Source organism: Stenella coeruleoalba (assembly GCF_951394435.1).
Source record: "Stenella coeruleoalba genome assembly, chromosome: 13".
In the NCBI taxonomy this organism is placed as follows: domain Eukaryota; kingdom Metazoa; phylum Chordata; class Mammalia; order Artiodactyla; family Delphinidae; genus Stenella; species Stenella coeruleoalba.
The window spans coordinates 14,215,311-14,228,787 of record NC_137159.1 but is presented as its reverse complement, the minus strand read 5'-3'; the positions used below and the strand labels follow the sequence as shown (position 1 = coordinate 14,228,787).

The 13,477-nt window shown below is 46.4% G+C and overlaps 1 protein-coding gene across 3 annotated transcripts in view; it reads right to left on the bottom strand.

Annotated features, from left to right (window-relative positions):
- The window catches only part of REEP1 (receptor accessory protein 1), a 110,652-nt gene that overhangs the window by 23,659 nt on the left and 73,516 nt on the right, over nt 1-13,477 (bottom strand). For 2 of the 3 annotated variants that reach the window (XM_079940490.1, XM_079940489.1), the window contains exons 4-5: nt 11,364-11,484; nt 8,753-8,866 (exon numbers count right to left, since the gene is read on the bottom strand). The exons of the other annotated variant lie outside the window; for it this stretch is intronic. In XM_079940490.1, coding sequence (XP_079796616.1) covers nt 8,753-8,866; nt 11,364-11,484 — 235 coding nt within the window. The remainder of the gene's footprint in view (nt 1-8,752; nt 8,867-11,363; nt 11,485-13,477) is intronic. 3 annotated transcript variants of the gene reach the window in all.

Below are 13,477 nucleotides of genomic sequence, written 5' to 3'. Positions count from 1 at the left end.
GTTGTGGCAGATCTCTCTTCAAGGAGTAGGAGTCGGGTAGGGGCATCCACAAGACAAGTTTGCTCAGTGAAAAGCAGAGCTACGATTACGACTTCCCACTTTATCACAGTGATACGCTTTGTTTATTTGTTTTGCTTTTCAATATCCTCATTTCTTTTTACTGAAGTACAGTTGAGGTACCATGTTATGTTAGGACACAGTGATAAAGCTTTAAAGAAACTATCTTTAGTCTCTTAAGGTAACTTGCGACCCACCACCTGCATTTAAGTGTGGCCCCAGCCTTGCCTCAAGGCAAAGTGGGAGCCTGCCTTGGGGGCAGCTGCTGGCTGTCTCTTGCATCTGAATGTGCCTTCCTGACTCCTAGCGGTGTTCCAGATAAAACGGTCAGAAGCGCAGGCAGACAACCTCAAAAGTACCCTGGGCTGGGACTCGCTCTAGAATTCTCAGGGGCAGACAGGCATCCCTCAGGCTCAGCCATGGGGGCTCAGGGCCTGGGGGTGTGATCCAAGCAGAATGTGGTCAGGAGTTGTCAGTTCAGTGTGTGTGGAGGGGAGGGGCCGTGGGGGTGTCTGGAGTGATGCAGGAACACAGGACTGGGAACTGGAGTATCGCTCTCAGCCCAGCAGCATGACCTTGGGCACTGGGATCTCGGTGTCCTCCCCTGTGAAGTAAGTGGCTCCTTCCTGTCCTAACAACCCACAGGTTGACATTCCTCGCTCTCTCTCTCTCTCTCTCTCTCTCTCTCTCTCTCTCTCTCTCTCGGTGGGGTTTGGGGCAGGGGCTCACGTGTTATATAGACGCTGCCACTCGGACACTGCTCACCTCAAGGCTGAACGAGGAGACGGAAGTCGGGCCCAGAGCAATGAGGGACCTGAAGCCCAGGGTGGGAGAGTGGCTTGCCCAGGGCCACACAGCACAGGCAAGGTGGACAGGGAGGGACAAGGGCGCAGGCAACGCCCCAACTGTGCCCAAGCTACCGCACCACAGAGAAAAGACGGGAAGAGATCCGCACAAGCAGGAGACAGCCTCCTCTCCACAAGAGTCTGGACTGTAAATAACTTCCCAATGCCAGCATCGGACTTGTTTCTCTTATTGGTTCAATAGTGAGTGAAGATCATGGTCAACCTTAGAGAGCAAACTGACACAGGAGAAGTGACCAACAGGTGGCCTCAGCATGAGCTCTGCCTCCTGGGAAATCTCTATGGACATCGACTCATGACTGTTTTGTGGCAAAAACCATTATCATGCCCATTTTGCAGGTGGAGAGGCTGAGGCTCATAGAGGTGCAACAGCAAGTGGGGGAGGTGGGGTTTTTTTGGTTTGTTTTTTTGGCTAGGCCGCGTGGCATCTTAATTCCCCGACCAGGGATCGAACCTGCACCCCCTTCACTGGAAGCACAGAATCTTAACCACTGGACCGCCTGGGAAGTCCTGGAGCTGGGATTTTTTTAACCTGGGTCTGCATATTTCCAAAGCCCATACTTGTTGCTAAGCATTGCTCTCCTGGCTGTGACAGCTAAAAATATGAACAGCCATCCTTCATCCCTTTACCATTTACTGTGCACCTAGTAGGGGTACAGGTAAGACATGGATATAAATGACCACAAGAGGGCCACTGGGGTGCCATGAAGTGAGAGACCAGTTCCCCCAGGAATCTAAGGAGGCTGCTGTGAAGGAGCTGGCTCTTGACCTTGAAGGGTGGACAGGATTTCAAACAGGTGGGAACAGGGGCAGATGAACTAGCATCAGTAGAGGCAGGAAAGAGAAAATTCTAGAAACAGCAGAGTTGCTATTTCTAGAACAGCACTGAAGGTGGTGCTGTAAGTACAGTATACAAGAACCAGAAAGGTCAGGAGAGACTAGACAGGAAGGTTGGGATCAGGGCCAAATGCACAGGCCTCAAACAGGAAAGGAGAGTGGCAGTGACCCCCTGAGTGGCTACTGCAATAGTCCAAGCTAGAAGGGAGGGTGCCTGGAAGAGGGCGTGGATGGAAGGAAGGAAGGAAGGGGTATCAAATGGGCAGGACTTGAAGAGCCAATCAGAGGAAGGAGGAACTCAAAGATGACTGAAATTTGGAGCTTGGGGTCCAGAGAGGATGGTGATTTTGTCATCATCAGAGATTTGGGACACAAGAGGAGGGACACATTTGGAGTTAGAGAGATGCTGACTGAAGGTACCAGGAGACAGGGAGGAGATGTTCAGAGGACCAGAAATGCTGGACTTGAGACCTGGGGAGAGGAGCCTATCTGGGAACCAGGAGCAACAGGTGGTGACAGCTGAAGGTGAGGGAAAGGATGAGTGGCTCTGCGATGGAGAGGAGAGCAAGGCGGGGCCCTGGAGAATTCCCCCCAACACTGAGGGAGTGAGGGCAGGAGACAGGAGTCGGGGGGAGGAGGGGACCAGGAAGGAAGGCGCATCACCACAGCCAAGTGCTTTCTCAGACCTCCTAGGTTCAACCAGGCTCTTCTCAGAGGTCAGGCAGGCAGGTGGGCTTCTCTCTTTCCGCTGGGACCCTCGATGCCTCCAGCTACATATGATCTCCACAGGCAAACTCGGAACAGAGATTTGGCAAGTAATATCAGACCGGCAACTCCGCCTTCTGCTGACTTGTGAGACTGAGTCTCTTGTTTGTTTCAATCCACCTCACCATCTATGGAGTGGAGTAAGGTGAGGTAACATTCCAAGTAGAAACATCGGGAGGAAGACAGGGTGTCGAGGAACAAAGGCGAGTGTGGTGGAACCACAGTGGACAAGGCTTCAGGTGCTGCTTCAGGTTTTGGAAATAGGCTCCAGGGCAAGCTGATTTGTCTGGGAGGGAAGTATTCCCTACCCTCTACCTAAATTTTTTCAGCAGGTTGTCCATAACAGTTTATGTAATCTTGGTGTTTAAATGGTTGCCATGGTGAACTCTAAATATTAATTTTATGTTACACAGTCCTTGGCTTCAACAGAAGAAAGAGGGCTAACTTGACATAAGCTAGCGCAGAGGCTGGGAAATGTTCCTCTGAGGGGGTGAAGGGACGAGCATGAAACTTCCTAGAGTCCTCAGCCACTTAGATTCAGCAGACACAAGTGTGCGAAGCCAGACAAGGGAGACACGGGGATCCAAAAGGGACAGCAGTCTTCTCTTCTTCCTTGGAAATACATTCAAAGCATGAGTGGATACAGGGAGGTTTTAGAAAAAGAAAATGAACACCTGCCCTCTGATTAATCGTAAACAGGTAGTTTTTGCTTTTGTCTATTGTGGGGGGTTTTGGCAAGAAAAAAAACAAAGGCAAAGGCAAACAACTCCAGTCTGGTCAGAAGCCCCAAATCACTAGGCTTATGAACTTTCCAGAATGAGCTTCTGGTTCCAAGAATAAAGTTCCATGTCGTTTGAAAGCAGTATTTTTATTCAAGCAAGAGGTTTAGATAAAGCAGTGATGGATAAAAAATAAGGATCAGAGGGAGAGGACATTTTTAAAACTATTTCTGCTGAACTGTTTAAAGAGTTTGTTTTTAAAGCAAAATTGAGTGGAATTTTTTTTTTTTTTATGAGTGGAAAAACACTATAATTTATCTCTCTGTGATTGTGCCTAGGTGTTCAGATGCTAGGGCTACAACCAAGGCTTGGCTATACCCTGGTGGCCACTGACCATAACTGCAGGCAAAGTACCTGAGCTTTGGCTGGCAAGTCAGCAAAGTGGAGGTCACGGTGTGAAAGCAGAGCCGGACCAGGAGAGAAGATGAAGAAACGGAAAGATCGACCATGGGCAATGCCGCAGGCTGAGTCTCCATCTGCCCATTTTCCTCGTGAACCTCATATACAGAGGCCCCAAAGGGCTAAGTGGGTAAGGGAGGGGCCCTTGTCAAAGCAGAGCACTGCAGGCGAGAAGATGGAAATAAGGCAAAGGAGAACCCAAGAGGCTTAACAGAAGGCTTGGGACAGTGCTGCCTAAGAGAACTTTCTGCGATGGTGGGAACGTTCTATCCCTGTGTCAGCCACCAGCCACACTGGCTGCTGAGGACTTGAAAGCGGGTGAGTAAAGACTGAGGAATTGAATATTAAAATTTACTTCATTTCAATTAATTTAAATAGCCACACATGGCAAGTGGCTACCATTTCGGGCAGAGCAGGAGTGGAGGCATCAAAAAGTTTATTCTTCAGATCCATCAACGAGGTTTAATGAGTGCAAAACACCAGACAAGTTAGCAAAGTTTGGTTTTGGGTTTTGGGTTTTTGCTAAGCAAGAAACAAAGGAAAAGAATCCAGAGTCACTCATGGCCAGAAGCTCACAATCTAACAGGAAATACTAGATTCTAGGGGGGAAAAACCCCACACGCAGTCTGGGGAAGAAGCATCCCTAATTCACAGAACGCCAGCTTTACTTAGACCGGCTGTCTTAAACAGGTGACTTTAATAACACTATTGTCAGCACTGGAACTGTTCTAGGGATAGGATCTCCAGGGAAAGTAAAAGGGCATTATTTTTCAAGTTATGAGACAGGTCAAAAGCAAGATTGGTTTACCAGGCCTGAGAAGTGGGCAGGTGGAAGAGGCCTAGGATATGGTTCAAATGGCAAGGGGAATAAGGTAGCCTGGATACCTCACAGTTTGGGGGGATTTTTTTGAAGATTTTTTTTATGTGGACCATTTTTCAAGTCCTTATTGAAGTTATTACAATATTGCTTCTGGTTTTTTTTTTATGTTTTTAATTTTTGGCCACGAGGCATGTGGGATCTTAGTTCCCCGACCAGGGATCGAACCCACACCCCCTGCATTGGAAGGCGTAGTCTTAACCACCTCACCGCCAGGGAAGTCAGTTTTAAAACTACCTGACAGTTTTAAAACTCTTGATCAATTGGTTTTTCTCACTATTGTTTCTCTTCCCGTGGGAATGTGTTTTGCTTAACTAATGAGTTTCTAGAGCATTAATTTTAAAAAGCGAGAGATTTCCAATTCTAGTCTTAAAAAGACGTGGCACTCAATTTTCCCTCTGGGTGGAATTACTGGCTGGGAAACAGCTAATATCTAAGCTCAGAGCCAGTCAAGAGACTAGGGACACTTAGAAAGAAGGTACTACCGAGGTGTGTCCCTAGGAAGGAGACAGAGCAGCTTTTGCTGAAAGAAAAAATGCATCACTACTTCCCGGGGACAAGGATTAGACCTTGGGGAAAACTGGGGGGTGGGCTGGGGGTTAATAGGCCTGGGGAGAAATTTCCAACGTGTAATTTTGTTTGTTTGTTTTAGCTTTTCTATTCTAAGATAAAACATTAACATTAATAACAACTTATATTTGTACAATGATATGGTTTACAAAGCTTCTTCACACTTCATGATGATCCAAAAACCCTGCAAACATTCATTTTTTTAGAGAAAGGGCTCAGGGTTCAAAGTTATAAGGAAAAAAAGGATTAACTAAAAGTGGAGGCAGAAGATCTTTCATTCTTCTGGTTAAGTTCTGCAGTTTCCTCCTGGGGAGCCACCAAAGGATGGAAAATAGAGCAGATGAGGAAGGAGTGACCGCCCTCATCCGGTCCCCTGGTCCCAGCCTCCCTTCAATCTGTCTGAGCTCAGAGGGAGGCTCTCAGTCACCTCACCCTCTCTCCTGCAACTGTTTGGCTAAATGCAGCGGATGTTTACAGTGAGAACTGATTTGTAGGCTGAGGGTGTTTTCTGGGAGGAGACAGGCAGGGTCCAAGAGACGTAAAATGGAGCCATGAGGAGGGCGACCATAAACCCCGGTTTGCTTGGAACAGACCTAGTTTCTACCTGTTGTCCCAGCATAATAATTACAGCACCGTTTCACTCTCAGATGTGTCCTGTTTGAACAGCATATGGTCACCCTAGCCACCGTGACTGGGCAGAGTGTCTTTTTTTCACAAAATTGCTTTGATTGTTCCCCTGGGGGTGATCGACAAGGTTGTTCCGGACTCAGCTTTCTCATTCTCAAGGTTAATGCTTCTAAGCAGCTAAATCTGCATCCCAGGAATGTTAAAAAAGTTAACTGTTTTAACACTCATCACCTGTGGTGTATGGTTCTGGATGGGCCCTCAGGCAGGGACCTGTAAAGACGTGGCTGTTTACTTTATTTACTTATTTTTTAAAACATATTTATTTATTTTGTTTATTTATTTTTGGCTGCGTTGGGTCTTTGTTGCTGCACGCAGGCTTTCTCTCGTTGCGGTGAGCGGGGACTTCTCTTCGTTGCAGTGCAAGGGCTTCTCATCGAGTTGGCTTCTCTTTGTTGGGGAGCAAGGGCTCTAGGCGCAGGAGCTTCAGTAGTTGTGGCACACAGGCTCAGTAGTTGTGGCTTGCTGGCTCTAGAGCGCAGGCTCAGTAGTTGTGGCGCACAGGCTTAGTTGCTCCGTGGCATGTGGGATCTGCCTGGACCAGGGCTCGAACCTGTGTCCCCTGCATTAGGCAGGCAGATTCTTAACCACTGAGCCACCAGGGGAGTCCGAGTTGGCTGTTTAAAAATCATCTGGGGAACTTGTTAAAAAGAGAGATTCAAGGGCTCACTGCCTGAGATTCTGATTCAGCACATCTGAGAATCTGTTTAAAAATGAAAAACAAAGCTTCCCAGGTGGTTTGGATACTAAAGCCAGATTTGAACCCAGTGGTGACCTATCATCCTTTGGCCGCGGCCTGGAGTGGTCCATTGCTACTATGGAAACCACTGATCGATCCCTCAGCCAGGTTGAATTTTACTTCTTCTTTTTCTTTTCTTTTCTTTTTTAAAGTACACATCTGTTTCAAAAACAGAGGGCATTATTTTGGGGAAAGAAGAGTGTTTTCTCTCTCAAGATATTTAGAGAGGAAAAGCAAAGCCCCCACAAGGCAGAAAATTTTCTTGTCTGAAACCAAATTCAGCAGGAAGCAGGCGTCCCTCACTACTTTTTAGCCCAACTAGAAAGAACTAATGAGCAGTTATTTTCTGAGGCAAGTTTCAGACTATCTAGAGCTTCCTTCAGGTTAGTTGTAAGGTGCCCGGCTGGAGGCCTAGGCTCACGGGCTTCCCCGGTGGTCAGAGGGACTGGCGGTGACTGGCCAAGATTCAGGAGGCTCCAGCTTGAGGCAGACCTGGAAGAGGATGGCCCTACAGAATTACCAGAAGAATATAATTTACACACACGGCTGAGTGGCCTGATGACCGGTACTGAGTCACCCTGATAAATATACCACACTGATGCTCTACAACTGAGCTGAGAAAAGAGCACTAACCTATATTCCTTCAGGTGCAGAAGCAAAGACGGGGTGGGGAGAGGGCCTGGGAGGCCTCTGTAGCTTTATGTGGCAAAGTTAGCCTGATGAATTCAGAATTTAGCAATTCTGAGTTCTCTTTTCTGTCAGTTTAAACACAAAAGTCTAAAACGATTGCATCTCAAACAGAAGGATCTTAGAATTCACTGCTCTTTGCAAATCCTGATACATCTCCTCCAGATACCAAAGCGGAATTTCCCCTCCGATGATACTCATTGGGATTCACCACTTTGCCAGCTACTATTGTACCTAAGGTGGAGGGGGACCCTCCAGGTACCAGCGGAACACTTCACTATGGTTCTGTGTTACAGAAGCATCTGGTCCTTCTCTGAAATAGGAATCACTCCCCTTTGGTTCTCCTGTCTCCCCGCCAGCCTTTGTCTGCAGAACTCCTTGACTTTATGTGGAAGGTGCTTTTCAAACTCCCAGCCCTGTGTGCTAAGTTTTCCTCCCAGAAATGCTCCTAAAGTGCCTCTCCCTGGTTCAGGGCCCAGAAAACCCAGCTCAGTCCCCTGACCCAACTGGCTATCAACACCCTCCATCCCACCATCCACTGGGAGCCCATGGAGCACGAAGATCTGTATTAATTGTCCTCTTCCAAACACTTTCACAGCTCTACCCTCTCTTTCCCCCAAACCCTCACATGGCCACCCAGGATTCATAGCTTCCCTTTGCTAATACAGCTCACCTCCCAACCATTGTATCTCTCCAGACATAAGCATAACTGCCTTTCCTCCACCCTCAGCCAACTGTAGACCCCTGCTCTACCTTTGGATTTGGAGGAAGGTGTTGTCACCAGGAAACACTAGGGCAATCTGCTGAATTTGCTCTGAGAGTAAACATCTACCAATTTAATTTTTTCAGGGCTGAGCACATAACGAGAAACTGACAAAGCGACAAGGAGAATGTAATGGGAGAGGAAGCTGGGAAGGAACACAGAGGGCCTTTGAACAGGGCTGGGTGGAAAAAAGAAGGAAGTAATTGCTTATATCACAATATCCCACAAGACCAGTATTTATTTCAAACCTCCTCTACCTCTAGTTACTGTTGCTACACATATCATTGTCCTCCACGTTTGAACCACTCAACTTATTCTAGGACCCTGGGTTCCTTCCCCTGGATCTGTGGGGCCACGTGAGCATGGAGTGCACCCACTCACTCAGGTAATAAGTCTCTGCACCTGTCTATTTAGGTGACTCTCCCAGTGCACCCTAGGAAATTGCAGAGAAGAGCTCCCTCTCCTCCCCTTCTCTCTTCTCTGCGTCCAAGGATTACACTCCAAGTACTTTAGAGGTCCTTGAGACCCACAGATGAGCTTCAGGGGCTCGGGGAACCTCTCAATATTGCATAAATCATTTGTGTGTGGGGGTGTGCAGTCTTCTGGGGGCAAGATTCACCCTTTTTCCCCTCAGATTTTCAATGGGACCCCAAAAAGGATGAGGAACCTGATCGGTCCTTAGCCTGTCTCTGGGCAAGTTACAGCCATGGCGGTCAGGTCCCAGCATGGTACCTTGGAAGCGGCCATCACCGCCGCCGTGGCCGCCACGTTCAAGCCTCGCTTCCCAAAGTGCACGAGGGCATCATAACTTCGGTCTTTTGCTTGGACCAGGCAATCGTCGATTTCCTGTCAAAGGAAAACAGAGGCACACTGAGTTGGAAAGCTCAAGTAAATCTCTGTTCTTTCTCCCTTCTCCTGAGCGCTGAGCCTGGGGGCTTGTGCCCAACCACTCATTCTCTCTGGCATTGCCACTAACTGGCTGTCAGACCTGGGCAAGTACTTAGCCTCTATTCACGGTTCTGTCTTCTGAAAAATGAGGACCCTGGTAGCACCTAACTTGTGGAGCAAGGTGAGGATTACATGCCATCATTCCAGGAAAGCACCTGACACAGTGGCTGGTTTCAATAACCAAGAACCATTGTCATCTTCCTTATCTCAAGGAGGTCAGGCCCCGGCAGCTCTGAAATTCTGTTATTCCACAGCTATTTCATACGATATCCATATCCCTCCCCGTGTATATATCGATGGGAGGGATTAGGACATAGAAAGAAATAGGTGTTATTTTTGTTGATAGAGAAGATCATTGTACAGATAAAAAAATAAAAGCATAAATTAGAAGTCATCCAGCATCATACCACAAGGTAAAGGTGAGGTGGGAAAGAGGATTGACATCTACTTCAGGGACCGAGACCAAGTAAGATATTGGTTTAGTCCGAATTTGAATCAACGTTGGCTCATTCTTTTTGTTTGTTTGGTTTGGGTGGTGGTTGTCACTGTTTGAAGAAAACCGTTATTTTGGAATCACAGGAGCTCATTGCAGAGTTCAGTCAATGACACTTGGTCTCCGTTTCATTTGAAGTTCAGCACATCGGTGCACTTCCTTGACTTTGGGGTATTCAGGTGGGCGGTCAACCCCCTGCCTTGTCCTTGTTTAAGCTTCTTCAAGAAGTCACCACACTAAGTCTCCATTGCAACCCCTGGCCGACTCCAGAAGTGATTCCTGGCAGCTCTTAAGAGTCAGTCACCTTCATTTCCATGGAAATTACACTGGCAGCTTCAGGGTAAGTCCAGCGTTTGGAGAAAGGGAAGCAGGAAGAATAGAGATTTGAAAACCAGGTCGAGACAGGGATTACCGTTCCTCAAAATCCACCCTCTGAGACGGGAAGTGTGTCCTAGTTCCTAAACGGATTCTCAGAAACGTCTACAGTAGCATGCTCATCCAACCGATATACTCAAAGGCTTCCCCTGGAAGTCCAAAGTATCCAACTTTCAGAAGCAATAGAAATGAATATATCAAGCCACCATCAGTGCTCCTAATTCATGCCGTAGGATCCTACCACACAATCAGTTTAGAAAGTCATATAATATCATTAATGAGTTATACAATGTTGGACCCAGTAATCCCAGTCCTGAGAATTTATTCTAAGATAAGAAGTCAACAGAAGGAACTGTATACTATGTGTGGTGATTGTCGTGGGTCACTAGGAAGACCAAGTGAGAAAGGATGCTATGCCGTCATGTCTAAGATCTCAGAAGATAAATATTGCATCTGCTCAGTGTTTTTGTTGTTGCCTCTTGGTTTGGAGTGGCTTTTTTTGTTTTAATGTACGCTTAAAATTTTATTTTAAAGAAACGTTTCACAGACTGGATTGAACTTAAAAAAGGAGCTACCAAACAAATTAATAAGACAGAGGTCATGTTTATTTTAGTGGTCTCAGCATCTATTACTGTATGAAATCTTAAGAAAACAATGGAATAATCCATTGAAAGCAAATCCGGCAGATTAGGTTCAGTGGAGATGTTAAACAAAAAATAATTTTATAGACAGTGACATTATCTTATAAGTAGCTTAAATTTCTTTTCAAGAGGTGTAAGTTGTAATTCCCCCTTGAATCCTTAGTTATTGTTGACCCCTTCCTGCAATCTCTCCCTATCTTATTTTTTCCATCTCTGACAATAGACACACCTGCATTTTCATTTCAAGGATGTATGTGAAGTACTTTGAAGCGAAACAAACACAAAAGATAAATAGCGTGAAACAAATTATTATGACTATTCTCATTAATACTTATTGACTGATAATTACTAAAGTAGCAGGTATTTCATTGGTAGCATACGTTTTATCATTGAACAATAAAGCAAACATACTAGAAATGTATTATATTCCAGTCTCTGTTAGTAGCTATCTGGGTACAAGTTCAAATCATTTAATCTCTCTAGGCTTCAACGTTCCTGTTTATGTTAAGTTTTTAAAGTATTTTAATAGTCTATGTAAAAATCCTATCTGCAAAAGGATAGGGGCTGAGCCTGATGAAAGGAAGGAAATTCAGTTTGGGGAGTTGAATTATGAGTGAATCTCTTCTGCTTTTTGTTTCAATGTATGGAAATGTCTTACAATAAATAATGATGAATAACATCCTTTGGAGAATTTTACCACTATTTCTAAACAGGTCATAAAAATAGACTTAAAAAAGAAAGATTAGAAGGAACGAATGTTGGAGGGGGGAAATAAGAGTCAATTAAGAGCCTCCTGCAATAAAACAACCTGCCTTTTTTTTTTTTAATCACTTTTTAAAATCTTTTCACTCGCTGGAAGGAGTGCAGGCAGAGCAACATAAATTACCTTTTCTTTTGAGGACAGCGTGGGATGTACAAACTTCCTATAGAGGAGGCTGGAGCCTTTTGTGTAGGGAGACAGCAGCCAGGCTACAAATGCTATTTTTAGTTCATAATAGAATGGAAACCTGGAGAGAGATGAGAAAATACACATTCCATTAGGTTCTCAGCAACTCCGCCCTGAGCCTTTGAAACATGAGGCCTGGGGGCACAGACACCTCTCCTGCCTGCGCACGGCCGCCTGGCCCCCAGATTCCCATGAAGGTGTATGCACACACAAGCACATCCAAGGCACAAGCCCAAGGCCTCTTGAAAGCCAGTTCATTTTTTTTTTTTTTCCTCTTTGGCCATACGGCTCAGCTTGTGGGATCTTAGTTCCCCAACCAGGGATTGAACCTGGACCCTCAACAGTGAAAGCACTGAGTCCTAACCTACTGGACCGCCAGGGAATTCCCAAAGCCGGTTCGTGTTTTCTTTCCTTGTCAAGCAAGCCAGGGAGCTGGGGTCTCTCCAGCAATCACCCTATGACCGTGCTTGACAACAGCTGGAGCTTCCGTCCGAGCTCTGCTCATTTCGGTTGGAGCCGGGGTTCCTGTAGGCCCAGATGCCACAACCAGCCGTGCCCAATTTCCCGGTCATTCACTCTTCACTGGAGGCCACGAAGGCACAGACACAGGATTTACCGTAGGGCGGAGCTGACAAAGAATCGCCAGACTGAGAGTAAAGCCTCCCCTCCTCGGCTATCTTCTTAGTCCCCCAAAAAGGCAGGGACGGGAGCCCGATGCTTGCCAGGAAAGAGGATGCTACTCACCCTATTCAAACCAACAGCAGGCTGGCGGGGAGGAGGGGAGGCATCAATTAGGAGTTTGGGGTTAACATATACACACTACTATATATAAAATAGATACCAACAATGACCTACTGTATAACACAGGGAACTATACTTAACATTTTGTAATAACCCATTAGAGAAAAGAATCTGAAAAAAATATATAACTGAATCACTTTGCTTACACCTGAAACAAACACATCATTGTAAATCAACTCTACTTCAATTTAAAAAATTAAATTTAATTAAAAAAACCAACAGCAGGCAAAAAGGTCTTGATCTTTTTGGTGCCGAAAGAAAGAAGAGTTCAGGGTACAGATAACATACGATTCTGAAGTTTAAAGTCCTGCGTGCCGTGTGTTTATGCATCCCATAAACACCCGGCACCCATATGTGGCAGCCGGTGCTGAGCACCAAGGAGACAGTGGGAAGCAAACAAGACCTGACCCCTGCTCTCTTGGAGCTTCCAGTCTAGCGGGAAACATAGACAAGGTTCTGGCGTCTTTGGAACTGGTAGTCCAGTCAAGGAAACAGAGATTGCTCAAATCATCACGATTAATATAGAATAGCAACCTGAGACGAGTGCCATCACGGGCCTCTGCTGACCCACGTGGTGCCTCTGCACGTGTGAGAAAAAGCCAAGTCCTTCAGCTGGATGCAGTCCTGGGAGCACATGGCTTGCAAACAGGGCTTCATCCGAATTTCAGCTCCGCTTGCCTCCTTGGCCAGATATCTTGTGCTATGAACAACCTGTGCAACCATACTTGGCAGGCCGGATGTGTATTAACCATATTTTAAAATTTTCTGTCCTCTGATGCTTTGACATCTTGGGACCTCACTGACTCTGGAGAGACTGCCTCTCCCATGGAAACCACAATACAGTCTCTTGCCCACACTTCCTGCCTCGGCTTCCTGATCAGCCCCGTGCTTCCCCATGTGGCTCTGCGCAGCGGGCTGTACCTCTAGGGATCTGTGAATATAACGAACTTATTCCTTCATGATAGTCATTTCTGTGACTGCATGTCTTACCAGACCTGAAAACAAAGTCTGGGTACCATTAAAACAGAGGCGATGAGGGAAAGTGACACCTGGGCTAGTCTGAGGAATCAGAAAAGTAAACCCCTCCCAGGCATCCTCCCTGATAAGAGAGCCAAAACAAAGAGCAATTTCTAGCAAGTCATTTCAGAGCCCTTTAACTCTCACGTCACTCCAATCAGCGGCCCCACCCCCTCCTCCTTTCCTCATCCTAGTTCACTGCCTTCTGCTTCCGGCAGGCCCTTCCTGAATATTCC